The 13513-nt window shown below is 42.5% G+C and overlaps 1 protein-coding gene across 1 annotated transcript in view; it reads left to right on the forward strand.

Annotated features, from left to right (window-relative positions):
• The window catches only part of LOC149200689 (ISWI chromatin-remodeling complex ATPase CHR17-like), a 42472-nt gene extending 35129 nt beyond the window's left edge, over positions 1–7343 (forward strand). The window contains exons 8-10 of the mRNA XM_089399621.1: positions 6441–6656; positions 6903–7022; positions 7128–7343. Of these exons, the coding sequence (XP_089255747.1) occupies positions 6441–6656; positions 6903–7022; positions 7128–7148 (357 nt within the window). The 3' untranslated portion in view covers positions 7149–7343. The remainder of the gene's footprint in view (positions 1–6440; positions 6657–6902; positions 7023–7127) is intronic.
• Positions 7344–13513: the final 6170 nt, after the last annotated feature.

Below are 13513 nucleotides of genomic sequence, written 5' to 3' on the forward strand. Positions count from 1 at the left end.
GTGTATATGGTTATCTCTGTAATTTGTTGCGTTCCTGTTTAAATCCGGATCAGTGGTATCAGAGCGGTCTGCTTTTTCTCTGTTTTTCTTTGCATGTCCCCAACAAGGTCGGGATATAAGGAGTTAGGGCTTGAACTGGTTGAACCTTTGCAAGACCAGCCTCGCAAATCCCGACGGCCTCCCATGGCGGACGAGAAGAAAGACGAGGGGGCAGGAGATCCCATCAAAATCTTGCTCGAAGAAGCGCTCGAGCGACAACGGAACGCGATGATGGACAGCTTTGCACAGATCCTTCAGCGGCTACCCAGAAGCGGCGCATCGGCTTCCAGCAGCTCCTCTGGAAACGCCACACCCTTTAAGGTACAAGTTAATTTTGAAATCCCCATATTCGAGGGTCAGATAGACGCCGATGCCGTAGATAAATGGTTAAATCTGCTAGAGGGTTATTTTTCTGTTCATGAATTTTCGAGTCGGGAAAAGATTGTTTTTGCTCTTCTCAAAGCAGCCCCCCACGTCAAGGACTGGTGGGAAACCTACTGCGAGCAGAAGGATGAAAGTACTGGCTCACTATTTTCAGCCGCACCCACCTGGGATTCGTTCCGGGATGCCATCAAGGAGCAGTACTACCCTGTCGGAAGCTATGAGGATGAATACATAAAGTGGACCACGCTGCGGCAGGGAAGGGACCAAGACGTGCCGGAGTTCACCAATCTTTTCCATACCCTTCGCACAAAGTTGGGTATCAAGGATTCGGAGCAACATTTGATACTCAAATACCGTGGCTGCCTGCACAAGTACATCCAGGAAGAAATACATTTCCTAAACATCCCCTCGCTCGGCGCAGCATACCGGTATGCCGTCAAGGTCGAGCAGAAGTTTAAACAAAAGAAGCGAGACTTTGGATCTGCGAATCCAAAGCAGGGGAAAGGTGCCCCTAAACCACAGAACAAAGGACAAAGCCAAGGCGGGACAGCCCAAGACAACCAGCCGAAGCTGCAAGCAAAGAGCAACGCCGCGAAGCCGAGAAAGGACACTGGAAAATGGTGCGAGTTCCATAAGAGCTCCACTCACAACACAAGTGAGTGTCGGGCCAAGCAGTCACTGGTGGCTGAGCTAAAGGTTTCAGAATCAGATGCATGTTCCGACTCTGAGTCAGAACCCGATAAGGGGTATGAAAAAGGGAAGCAGATCATTGATGCGGATCCCAGCGCCACTGTTGCTACCGCAAAGATCCAGAAAAATGAACCCGAAGATCCAGAGGAGGAGGAGCGTCTCTTCCACTCCCAGATGTGGGTAAAGGGCTCCCCGATACAGTTCATTGTTGATAGCGGGAGTCAAAAGAACCTCATTTCGGCAGAGGTCGTGAAGCGGTTGGGCTTACCGACCACAGCACATCCACAACCATACACCATTGGGTGGCTTCACCAAGGGCGAGATCTTCGCGTGAGCCAGCAGTGTCGCCTTCCATACAACATCAAGCCCTTCACGGATGAGGTATTGTGTGACATTGCTCCCCTTGAAGTTTGTGATGTATTACTAGGACAACCATACTTGTGGAAGCGACATGCTGTGTATGAATCAAGGCCCCGTGCTGTTATTATTACATTGGGAAATAAGTTGTTCAGGATACCAGAGGTAGCACCACCTGCCGCCATCTCTTTGATTACTGCAAAACAATGCAGTAAGATCATTTCCAAAACCAGGAAATTTGTTTTCCTGATGATACGCCCTCAAGGGAAGAAGAAGACAGTGGCCGCGGCCTCCAAACGGGGTCCCTCTGCACGGCAACTACAGATGGACAAGATTGTGGAGGAGTACGAAGACATCTTCACCTCCCCGGCAGGGGTTCCTCTGCACTGTCAAGTCAAGCACTCCATCGATCTGACCCCAGGTGCGCCGCTACCCAATGGACCAATTTATCGGCGCTCCGTTCTGGAGAACAATGAAATCAAGAGGCAGATTCAGGAGCTCCTGCAGAAAGGTCACATCCGTCCGAGTTCTTCGCCCTGTGGGAGCCCGATAGTGTTGGTACAGAAGAAGGATGGGACGTGGAGACTCTGTATTGACTATCGGGCGCTGAACAAGATCACTGTCCGTAATAGGTACCCGATCCCGCGGATTGATGACCTCCTAGACCAACTAAAGGGGGCGAAATATTTCAGCAAGATCGATCTGAAGTCAGGATATCACCAGGTACCAATTGAACCCTCAGATGTGTGGAAGACTGCCTTCAAATCCAAGGAGGGCCTCTTCGAATGGTTGGTCATGCCTTTCGGATTGACGAATGCTCCTGCAACCTTTATGAGGCTAATGGATGACATCTTGCGGCCATTCACCAACTCCTTTGTAGTAGTATACTTGGATGACATTCTGATCTTCAGCCAGAGTTGGGAAGAGCACCTCCACCACATCCGACAGGTTCTCCAAACACTGCGGCAACACAAGCTATGTGCCAATTTGGAGAAATGCACTTTTGGCATGACCGAGGTTCAGTATCTGGGATACATCATTGATGAACAGGGGGTGCATGTCGATCCAGCCAAGGTCCAAGTCATTCGGGATTGGCCCTCTCCAACCACTCTAACAGAGCTCCGCAGCTTTCTAGGTCTTGCCAACTTCTACCGCAGGTTTGTGTTGGGATTTTCTCATATTTCTTGGCCCTTGAGTCAAGTCACCAAGGGCGGGGCGAAAGCAAAATTCTTTTGGTCTGAATCTCAACAGAAGGCATTCAGGGAGTTGAAGGATCGCCTCTGCACGGCACCAGTGCTCGCGTTACCAGATTTACAACAACCATTTGAGGTCGAGACAGATGCCTCTGACTATGCTATTGGGGCAGTCCTTACTCAACATGGACATCCAGTGGCATATCACAGTGAAACACTTTCAGACACAGTCCGGAAGTACCCCACTTATGATAAAGAGATGTATTCCATTGTACAGGCCTGCCGACAATGGAAGCATTACATTTTGGGGAAGGAAACGGTCATCCACACAGACCACCGACCTCTGCAGTTCATACAGACCCAAGGGAAATTGCAGAATGATCGCCATCAGAAGTGGTCTACATACCTGCAACAGTTTCACTTGAATATCAAGTATAAAAAGGGCAGCACCAATAATGTTGCAGATTGCCTCAGTCGACCACCGATCATGGCGCTAACCACCGTGCTCAACTCTTGCGGGCACGAGACTTCTGATTGGCCACTTCTCTACAAAAGCGACCCAGAATTCGGCCACACATACCAGACACTCTTGGAGGGTCGGCAAGTTGCAGATTTTCACCTCCAGGATGCCCTATTATGCCACCTCGGTCACCTTTGTGTTCCTTCAAGCGAGCGTGCCAAGATGATTTGGGAAGCACACTACAGTCGGGCTGCTGGGCATTTCGGGGTCGAGAAAACAGTGGCAGTACTGCAAAACTATTTCTATTGGCCGAATCTTCGACAGGATGTTGGGAAGTACATCCGATCATGTACTGCCTGTGCCATTGCCAAACCGACCATTAAGAAGCAAGGCCTCTATACCCCGTTGCCTACCCCTAGTCGACCTTGGGAATCCATCTCCATGGATTACATGTCAGGCCTTCCTTCCACTAAGCATGGAAATGACTGTGTTTTTGTGGTCGTCGACAGGTTCTCAAAGATGGCCTGCAAGAAGAATATCACAGCAGAAGCCACTGCTAAACTCTTCTTTGAACGAGTGTGGGTGCACTTTGGGATCCCACAGTCTATCATCTCAGATCGGGACAGTCGGTTTCTCAGCACCTTTTGGTCCAGTCTCTGGTCAATGCTGGACACCAAACTCACGAAGTCCACAGCCTTCCATCCTCAAACTGATGGCCAGACAGAGGTTGTCAATAGGATGATTGTGCACATTCTGCGCATGTATAACTCAAAGCATCCACGCACATGGGACGAGAGCCTCCCCTACGTTCAGCACAGCTACAACCGAGCTCTTCACAGCTCCACTGGCCATAGCCCTTTTCAGGTGGGTTTGGGATTCCAGCCACTATGCCCCATTGATGTGGCCATGCCACTTGCAGCTACTCACATGAATTCAGCTCATGTCCAGTCCGAAACAGATAAGGCCACCAGCTTCATTGAGCGCATCCAACATATTCGCCAGCAGGTCCATGACATTCTTGAGAAATCAAATGCCAAGTACAAGCAGCGACATGATCAACATCGGGTGCCACACAAGTTTCAGGTGGGCGACAAAGTCTGGTTGCATTTGCAAAAGGAACGCCTTACTGGAGCCTATCGGAAATTGAGACCACTCCGATATGGTCCTTACACCATTACTAAGGCTATGGGAGACAATGCATTTGAGCTCAGCATTCCCCCATTCCTTGGCCTGCACCCAGTATTTAATGTGGACCGCCTTCGGCCATACTTTCCACCATTGCTAGACACATCCGACATTGCAGAACAGCTCAAACCCACAGAATTAAATCCAGATTGCATGGAACAAGCTGCAACTGATCGGATCATGGACACACAGATCAAGAACACTCGCCAACAGAATATCCAACTGTATCGAGTTGTCAAAGCGGGCCAACTCCTTCAGCAGGGCAAGTGGCTCACCAGGGAACAAGTTCAGCAGAAGTTTCCTCATCTCATGGAGGAGCTCAACGCAATGGGGACCATTGCTTCCTAAGGGGGGAGGAATGATCCAGGTGGATATTGGTGGCCACCTGCCAAGTCCACCTGGACCCCCACCATTGTCTTTCTCAGCATTTTCAGTTTCCTTAATTGTAGCACAACTTACTATTTTTAGCAGTTTTTCGGGTCCTGAACTTCCGGAGCCGTTTTGAGGCCCTAAACGACGTTTTTTGGGGAATCCGGGGGCAACACGAGTCCATGGAATGGACTGGTGTTGCCTGTTCCAACAATGATAGTGCTCGGATAGATCTTTCTAATGAGCTATTGTACGCGTCAAACGGAGATCATATGCCAAAGTTACGACCCCGGGAAGTTGATGTACCAACTTACCCCCAAACGGGGCCCACAGTTTGGCGTTTCATCTCCTAGGGTTAGGTTTTGGAATGTTAAGGGTTTTTCCATTGTTTCTCAACAATAAATAGGCCTTCGAGCCTCATTGTAACATAGTTCAGAGGCATGTAGCCATCACATCTCTTCTCAGAGATAAGCTACCATCGCCCTAGCTAGTTTATTGCCATTTCTGTTTGTAAGCATATTTCAGTATTTTCCATTAATGAAATGAAGTATTATTTCCGCTGCATCTTTGTGTATATGGTTATCTCTGTAATTTGTTGCGTTCCTGTTTAAATCCAGATCGTTTAATGGAATGAACCTCATCACAAATGAATTCAAAATCTTCTCCCCTAACCGCCTGACCAGCGCAAATTTGATCCTCCATAATAGTTTTGGCTTCGCTTCTGGTTTCGGCTTCTGGTGTTGGAAATACCATTTTATCCTTTAACGTTTATTATTTTTGTTTTATTATTATTGCTTGAATTTCTTCTTAATAAGTGGTTGTGTTTCTTTTGGTTTTAGTGAAAGTATGGGCTCCAATGTTGGCTCTCTTATTATGGAGTTTAATTCATCTTTGAGAAATTTTCAATTATTAAATTAGGTTAGTCAATTGCTTAAAATATTAAATTTATTTCAAAAAGTTTTTGTTACTTTATAGGTTAGACACTGGCTTGAAATATTAAACTTATTCCAAAATGTTTTTGTTACTTTATAGATAAGGCGTAGATTGCTTGGCTCTATGAAAATAATGAAGGAAAATACATGTTAATCTGTTACTTGTGCTCTTTGACTGAAAAATACACGGTGACAGAAAAATGCATATTATGCTAATTGAGGAATGTTTTTCGCTTGTCGAACTTATAGTATTGAATTTAACACACTAACACTTTACAACAATGAACCAACAATATTCATATTGAAAATAGCAATATGGAAGATTTATCTGCATAATGAAAAAGGCAATATGGGAGATTCCAATCACGTTCCAAGGCATTTTTTAAAATGTGGATGTGACAAAAGGTTGTTGTGGAAGGTGTTGTTTGTATATGGGAAATTTCTTGATCATTGTGTATAATCCTAATGTTGATAGATATGTCTACTAAGTGGTTCCAATTAATGGGGCATTGATTTGAGCGTTCAATATATTTGTATTCTTTATCAAAGTATTCTTTTGTTGTATTTGTGTTCTTCAATTTATGCCTTATGGCGTTTCCTTTGCAACATCTGGTGCAAATGCTAGTTATGTTTTTACTTCCTCTTTTTAAAAATCTGTAAAGGAAGATTTGCTTTCCGTTTAGGCTCAAATTTTGCTAAGCAAAAACAGATTGGCTTGAATGAGTTCCAAATGTTCTTTTTGTTTAGCCTTATCTTTACATTTTATTTTAAGGTATTTGTTGTAGAAAATTGGTTTTAATGTTAGGTGTTCTGATTTGACTCTTCTTGAAGTTGTGCATGGTCCACAAACTTGGCTATGGAAATTGGGATGAGTTGAAGGCTGCTTTTCGCATGTCACCCCTTTTTAGGTTTGATTGGTTTGTCAAGTCTCGTACTTCAAATGAGCTCGCAAGGCGTTGTGATACTCTAATTCGTTTAGTTGAGCGAGAAAATCAGGAGGTGGATGAAAGGGAACGGCAGGCTTGTAAAGAAAAGAAGCTTGCTAAGGTACTCTAGTTTTTATGAGCAATGTCTCAAAATGACTGGTTTATTAGGATTTAATATTTATTCTACATTAAAAACAATGGCGTTTTTTATGAGTATTTTATTTTGTAGTGAATCTGAATGCCATTACCTTTGTTTTTGTAATTTTTTTATATGTCATGTCTAATGGAGGAATTGTTTTAAAGTTAAGTTTGGTATAGTGCTGCATCTAGCATGTGGAATTAATAATGAATGACTGTTGAACTGCAGGGTATGGCTCCTGCAAAAAGGCCTGTACCCAAATCTCTTGTCATGGACTCTACGCCTAGTACCGGTGGTATGTCAGCTAAGAAGAGGAAACAATCAAGCATGGATGAATTTTTGAACTCTGTAAGTATATTTCAACATACATTTCCATATTGCTTTTTTTAATATTTTTCTGCTGGCTACAAGGTTTGAGTGTAATTTTGCTGAGACATATTTTGTTTATTAAAGCAGGGGAAGAAGAGGAGGTGATGCCACAAGTTTTGAGGCGGTCATTGTCTACGAGTCAATAGCTATTGACAATCCTTCCAGGCTAATTATTGTAATATTATCATGTTAATCATTTTTTCAGCCCACTAAGATGGTGCTTACTGCCAGAGGGGAGTTGCCAGATCAGAATTAGTTTTACCTTGAGTAGGCACGTTAGGCCCTTTTGGACAATGGAAAGCATATGTGGTCTTTTCATAGGGGTATCAAATGTTGGTATCCTCCTGGCAAAATTGAGAAGATTACTCTTTTACATAGGTGTTTGGTTATAGGATCAAGTTGGTCGGTGCTCAATGAGATTTGCACTTGATCACGATGATGGTTTGTCGGAATTTTTATTGGTATAAAAGTTTCGATTTTGTTAATACTCGTTTAAAATTTTAAAATTTGAAGAATCTTGTGTTGCGATTATCTTCTTGTGAATTAGTCCTAAAACCATAAAATCGCCGGTTTATTAATGTTGTTGAATGGACATCATTTTTATGGAAGTCACTAATAAAGTCAGAACCATAAATCTCTAGTACGTTGCCTTTGTTTGAGTGGCCATCATTTTCATGCAAGCCATAACAAAGACACATTTGAAAATATGCAGGGTGTTAGATTTTCTTATTTTAATTCAAGAGTGCCTTTTGCTAATGCCTTTGAAAATATGCAGGGTGTTGAATTTTCTGTTTTACTTGTAGAGTTTCTTTGCTGATGTGATATTGATGGCTGTTTGAGATTTTGTAACTTGCAAGTCGCCAGATTAAATTCTGAAAGTGGATGCATCACGGAACACCTATTAGAGAGAAGCTGTGGAACGGCTAAACATAATAACCCGCATCGATAGATAAAAGTTATGAAGATAATTGCAGCATAATATGACTGCATGATACTGTATGGTATGGCATTTCACAATTTGTTTTGGAATTGACTGCCCTTTGGCCAAGAGTCCACTTTTTTGAATGTCGTTTTTATGCCGTCAAAATCCAGGACTTGCATTCACCCTAGGTTTTTGTCAATATTAGGAATTGCAGTTTACGCCAGTTAGAGGTTGCCTACATTTCCATGTAAAATCAAGCAAAAATGGTTTTGGATTGATCCATGCTGATATTTGGCAATAAAAATGTTATTATATTCAACTAATTGAAACTTATTCGAGAAAATTGAACTCGTGAAAGTATGGTGGGCGATAAATATTGGAGCATAATAGAGGAGGTGGAAGACTTTTTAATATCTATTCAGGCTACAATTTCCATGATAATTCTATAGCGAGTGCCCCATCTCTATACTTGCATTTCTTAATTGATAAAAAGAGAGCAAAGCATACTCCTCGTCTTCTAACTAAGTATTCTTCCACATTGTTTTTTCTAGGTCATACCTCATATTCATTTATGTGGATGGTTTGTTCATTTTTTGTTTCTCTTATTTTATTTTCATAATTTTGTGCAGTAGACTAGTAATATTAGATTTGATATCTAAGGTAATAAATCACATAATAATATATCTCACAATGTTGTAAGACCTATTGTGATGAACTATTCCATAATAGTTTACATATCAATCTTCTGTATGTTTGCTCATGAGCTCCTCAGGCATATTCTTCCCCTCTAGTGCTATTCAATGAAGGTAGAAAGAATCCACTCCATTGAATTCCTTTTGGAAATAAACTAAAGCAACAAAACTTCATTACTAGGCATCCAATGAGCAATAAATACATAGAGGTTTGAAGGATTTATAAATTGTTCAATGTTTATGCTCACCTATAACCATCTGCCTCTAGCAATTGTCTATAATTTCTCTTTCATAGTGTTTTTTTTTTGTTGAAGCAAGAGTCGTACCTTCTATTTCATTAAATCGGAAAATAAATTACATAAAATACAATAGTCCATGAGGAACTGTAGACCAAGGAGAAACCATTCTCTTACTGCCAAGGGCATCGAGCTGAAGGCAAAACCCTGACCCCTACAAACAAAACCTCAAAAGCCTCAAAAGACAGACACTGTTGTGGCCGTACGGTTTGCCCATAGAAATCCGACTAACAAGAATCGAATCAGGCTATCAACAAGCACACACTTTAAATAAAGAATCGGACCTGAAGATGAAAAAAGGTACCAATCTAAAAGGATTTTGGGTTCGAATAACCCATGAACCCATGAACCTGTAGAACGTGCGATAATCAACGATTCCTGCCAAGAACATTTTGCATCCCGCCATGAATATATTGCATCAACGATTCCCGCCCTCATCTAGACTTGCATCCTTAATCTCAACCGTCAAATCTCCTCACCCGATCCAACAGCAGTGGAAGCTATCGCAGTACTTAGAAGCACGACGCTTACCCACCTAGACCCACCTACATGCTCGTTTGTTCCTGACTGTAGATCCGCCTTGCCTAATCTGATGGCTGAGGATCATATCGCACGGGTCTAAAGCACCGAACAATAGCACGCGATGAGGGCAGTATTCAATCCCTCCCCTTGGCCACGTGTAGCATGGTGAGTGGAATCACTCCCATTTCGGAAAAATCGCTACCCACTTGAAAGGCTTGCGATAACCGATATACCACCCCAAGAGCGGTATTGCATCCACAGAAGGAAAACCAGGGGTATTGAGGCCGCTAAGAAATCCCAGATTCCGACCCCTCACAGCGTCTCCTCTACGCTTGTACCTGAACCAATGTAAGATGTTACTCCAACCATCTGGCCGACCATTCGATAAACAGAGTCTGCTGAGTTGCTTCCACTTGGAGCCTCTGTGATTGTACTTACCAGGGTTGCGAAGGCCGACAGTGGCCTGCATCCCACAAAAGACCAGACTGTGAAAAAACAACAATTCATAAAGAATCCAAGTCAAGTCATCTAGACCCCGCCTCCATGGGCCTGTTCCGAAACACCATCCTGTCTTCATCCACTTGGTCATGACAATTCGCCTTTAATATGTTCCGAGGCAACTCTTGCCAACCCATCGCGACCTTGCTTTCTGTACAGATCACTCCTTGATTGGCCAGAATATCCGCCAATTTATTGGTCGTTCTTCGCACATGGGTGAAACTTACCGTTCGAAGGCACTGGAGGTGAAGCTGAATCCGTTGAAAGACCTGGATCAGCCTCCAATTTTTTGAGACTTTTTCCGGCATCGTGCCCCAGCTGATTCTCTTGACCGAGTTAATGATTAACTCCGAATCAACTTCGACAATCACATTTTGGCGTTTATCCTGCTCCAAGAAATCTAAGCATTGCTCCAGAGCCATTAATTCCACCATATTGTTAGTCACTCTTCCTAAATGGCAATGGAAGACAAAAATAATACTTCTATTTTCATCCGTTAATGCCCCTCCATAGCTAGTAGTAACCGGGTTACTTTTTGAAGCCCCATCAATGTTGTATTTCAAAAAACCCTTAGGGGGAGGATGCCAGAAATCTTGCTCAGAATTCATTGTCATTACCTTCCTATCCAGGCCCTGAGGAATAAGTCCCTACAAATCCAGTTGACAGAGAATCCTCAATTCAGCTTCTGAAGGTGGGTTCTTAGGGGGATTTCACACTATAGTACCAACCGTCTCTTTAAGCTGTTTTAAGATCTGCTCAAAAAGGCGTTGGGAGGGCTTCTTTTCATTTTTAAAGATTCTATTGTTCCTTTCTTTCCAAACATTCCATATAATGAAGCTTGGCGTAAGAGCCCAAGCTGAGCCAAGAAATTCATAATCAAAAAAGTTTTTTCTCCAGTTGTTTAGGGTATTGATAATACTCCCTTTGTCCCTATCGGTCTGTTGGAAAATGGTGGCAAAAGTATCCCACAACTTGGAGGTGAAAATGCAATTGTTGAGAAGGTGTTCCATTGTTTCCTATTCGGCTTCATAGAGCTGGCATCTGGAAGGTCCTAGAACACCCCTCTTTTGAATGTTATCCCAAGTCAAATTTTTTTTTATGCTGAACCAGCGACATGAAGAGCTTAATCTTCATCCAACCTTGATGCCTCCATAGGTTTTGCCAAATCCTATCTGGAACATGGGAATCCAGTTCAAGGAGTATGTGTTTTGCCTCCTTAAGATTAAAGGTACCCTCATTATTGTTGCCCCATCTTAGTTGGTCATGCCCCCCTGACACTAAAATATTCCTTTGTTCTAACATTTTCGTAAGTGGCTCTGCTTTAGCTTTCAAGGGGCTATCATCCCCATAATCAATGTTCTTCTAGGTTCTCCATATTCCTATATTGTTGGTTTGATCCCAAAAATCTTTTACCTTAGATAACTCTTTGGTGTCTGTCTCTTTCTTGAGGTCAAAAAAGTCCTCTTTTAACAGTATAGGTTCTTGTTGCCATTTATCCTCCTAAAATAAAGCTAAATCTCCCTCTTTGATTTCTGAGAAGCTGTTTTTTTGTACTAAGCCCCTGTTCTCCCAAGCCTTATTCCAGATGTGTGAGCCCTTTATATTTCAAGACATCCTTATGTGATCATTATTTCGCCAAGTGCTGGCATATTTTTCTTTCCAAATACTAGCCCACTGAGCTTTTGGGTCTTTTACCCAATGTCACCATAATTTTTCCCCTAAAACCTTGCTTAGAATCTCCAGATTATCCAATCCAAGACCCCCATGGTTTTTAGGTTTGCAGATTTTTTCCCCAGGCTACCAAGGCCCATTTCTTTCTTTCTTCCCCCTTACCCCAAAGAAAGTCTCTTTGGATGGTTCTGAATTGTTGCAAGACTCCTTTTGGAGCTAGGAGAGCTGATAGCATGAAGACTGGGATTGATTGAAGAACAACCTTTGTAAGCACCAACCTACCAACAAAGTTTAAAGATCTAATAGTCCATTTCCTGATTTTATCTAGCATCTTATTAATCGTCGACTCCCAAATGATCTTGTGCAAAGGTTTAGCAATTAGAGGAACTCCCAAATATTTTGAAGGGAGAACATCCCTTTGAAAACCCAGAATTCTGGAGATATTCCTCTGAATAGCAATATTGGTATTAAAGAAAAAAATCTTAGATTTGGAGAGATTAACTTCCATACCTGTAGCCATGGCAAAGTCATTCAGGATTTGTTTATATGCAAGAGCTTCTTTGATTGTGGGGATTCCCTACAACGTGGTATCAACAACAAATTGTTGATGAGTCAAGGCCTGTCCATTCTCAGAAAGTTGGAGACCCTTAATCTTACTAACTTCTTTTGCATGCTTGATAGACCGACCAAGTCCTTCCATCGCGAGGATGAAAAGAAAGGGAGAGAGCGGGTCTCCCTACCTGAGGCCTCTTGAAGGAATAAAAGTCTCGGAGGGAGAACCATTGACCAATATTGAAAAGCTGGAAGAGGTTACCAAGGCCATAACCCATCTAACCCAATTATGATCAAACCCAAAAGCAATAAGAACTCTCCTAGTATAGGTCCAATTCAACTTATCATAAGCTTTGGCAAGGTCCAATTGCATGATCATTCTAGCCTTCCTATTGCTAGTCAATGAGTGCACCACCTCATGCGCTTGAATGATGTTATTGAGAATTTGTTTGCCTTCCACATAACCAGATTGTTCTACAGAAACTAGTGTAGGAAGAAGAGGTTTGAGTCTATTGGCCACAACCTTGGATATTATCTTGTATACCAAATTGCACAAAGCTATGGGTCTAAACCTGTCTGGAGTTTGAGCATTGTCCTGTTTAGGGATCATGGAGGTATTGAGCACCTTCAAAATAGTTCTATTCATTCTGGAATCTTCCACTACATTCAGAATATCATGTTTAACAATATTCCAACAAGCTTTAAAGAAATCCACATTGAAACCATCACGGCCAGGCACTTTTCCATTCTGCATTTCTTTGAGGACCTCACTAACCTCCTCTTCAGTCACTGGCCTATTAAGGTTGAAATTATCCTCTCTAGACACCAGCCTAGGTATATGTCTTGTTAAGTCCCTGATGAAGTGCTCTCGATCTGAAGTGGTTTACTTTGCTATACCTCGAAAGTGCTGAACTAACACAACTTCTATATATTCATGGGTATCAAGAAGATTCCCTCCCTTGTCCTTGATCAAAGAGATCCTATTGTGAGTTCTGTTCGCCATGGTGGATCTATGGAAAAATCTAGTGTTTTGCTCTCCTTCTTTTAGCCATTGAACTCTAGATTTTTGTCTCCAAAATATCTCCTCTTGTTTACATAAATTCTCCCAATCTTGATGATACTTGGTGACTTGATCACTTTTGACTTTATCAAAGCCATCCATGATAAGGGCTTGGTTGAGTTCCTGCATTTTATCTTCAACAGATTTTTTTGCTTCAAAAATATTGCGAAATTCATTATTGTTCCATTCTTTGAGCCTAAGCTTGATGTGCTTTAGTCTTTTGTGTAGAAGGAACATTCTTGTACCCTAAATATCAA

Source organism: Pinus tabuliformis, chromosome 2_1 (assembly GCF_031772625.1).
Source record: "Pinus tabuliformis cultivar Carrire ecotype Pingquan chromosome 2_1, CPIR1, whole genome shotgun sequence".
NCBI classification, from domain to species: domain Eukaryota; kingdom Viridiplantae; phylum Streptophyta; class Pinopsida; order Pinales; family Pinaceae; genus Pinus; species Pinus tabuliformis.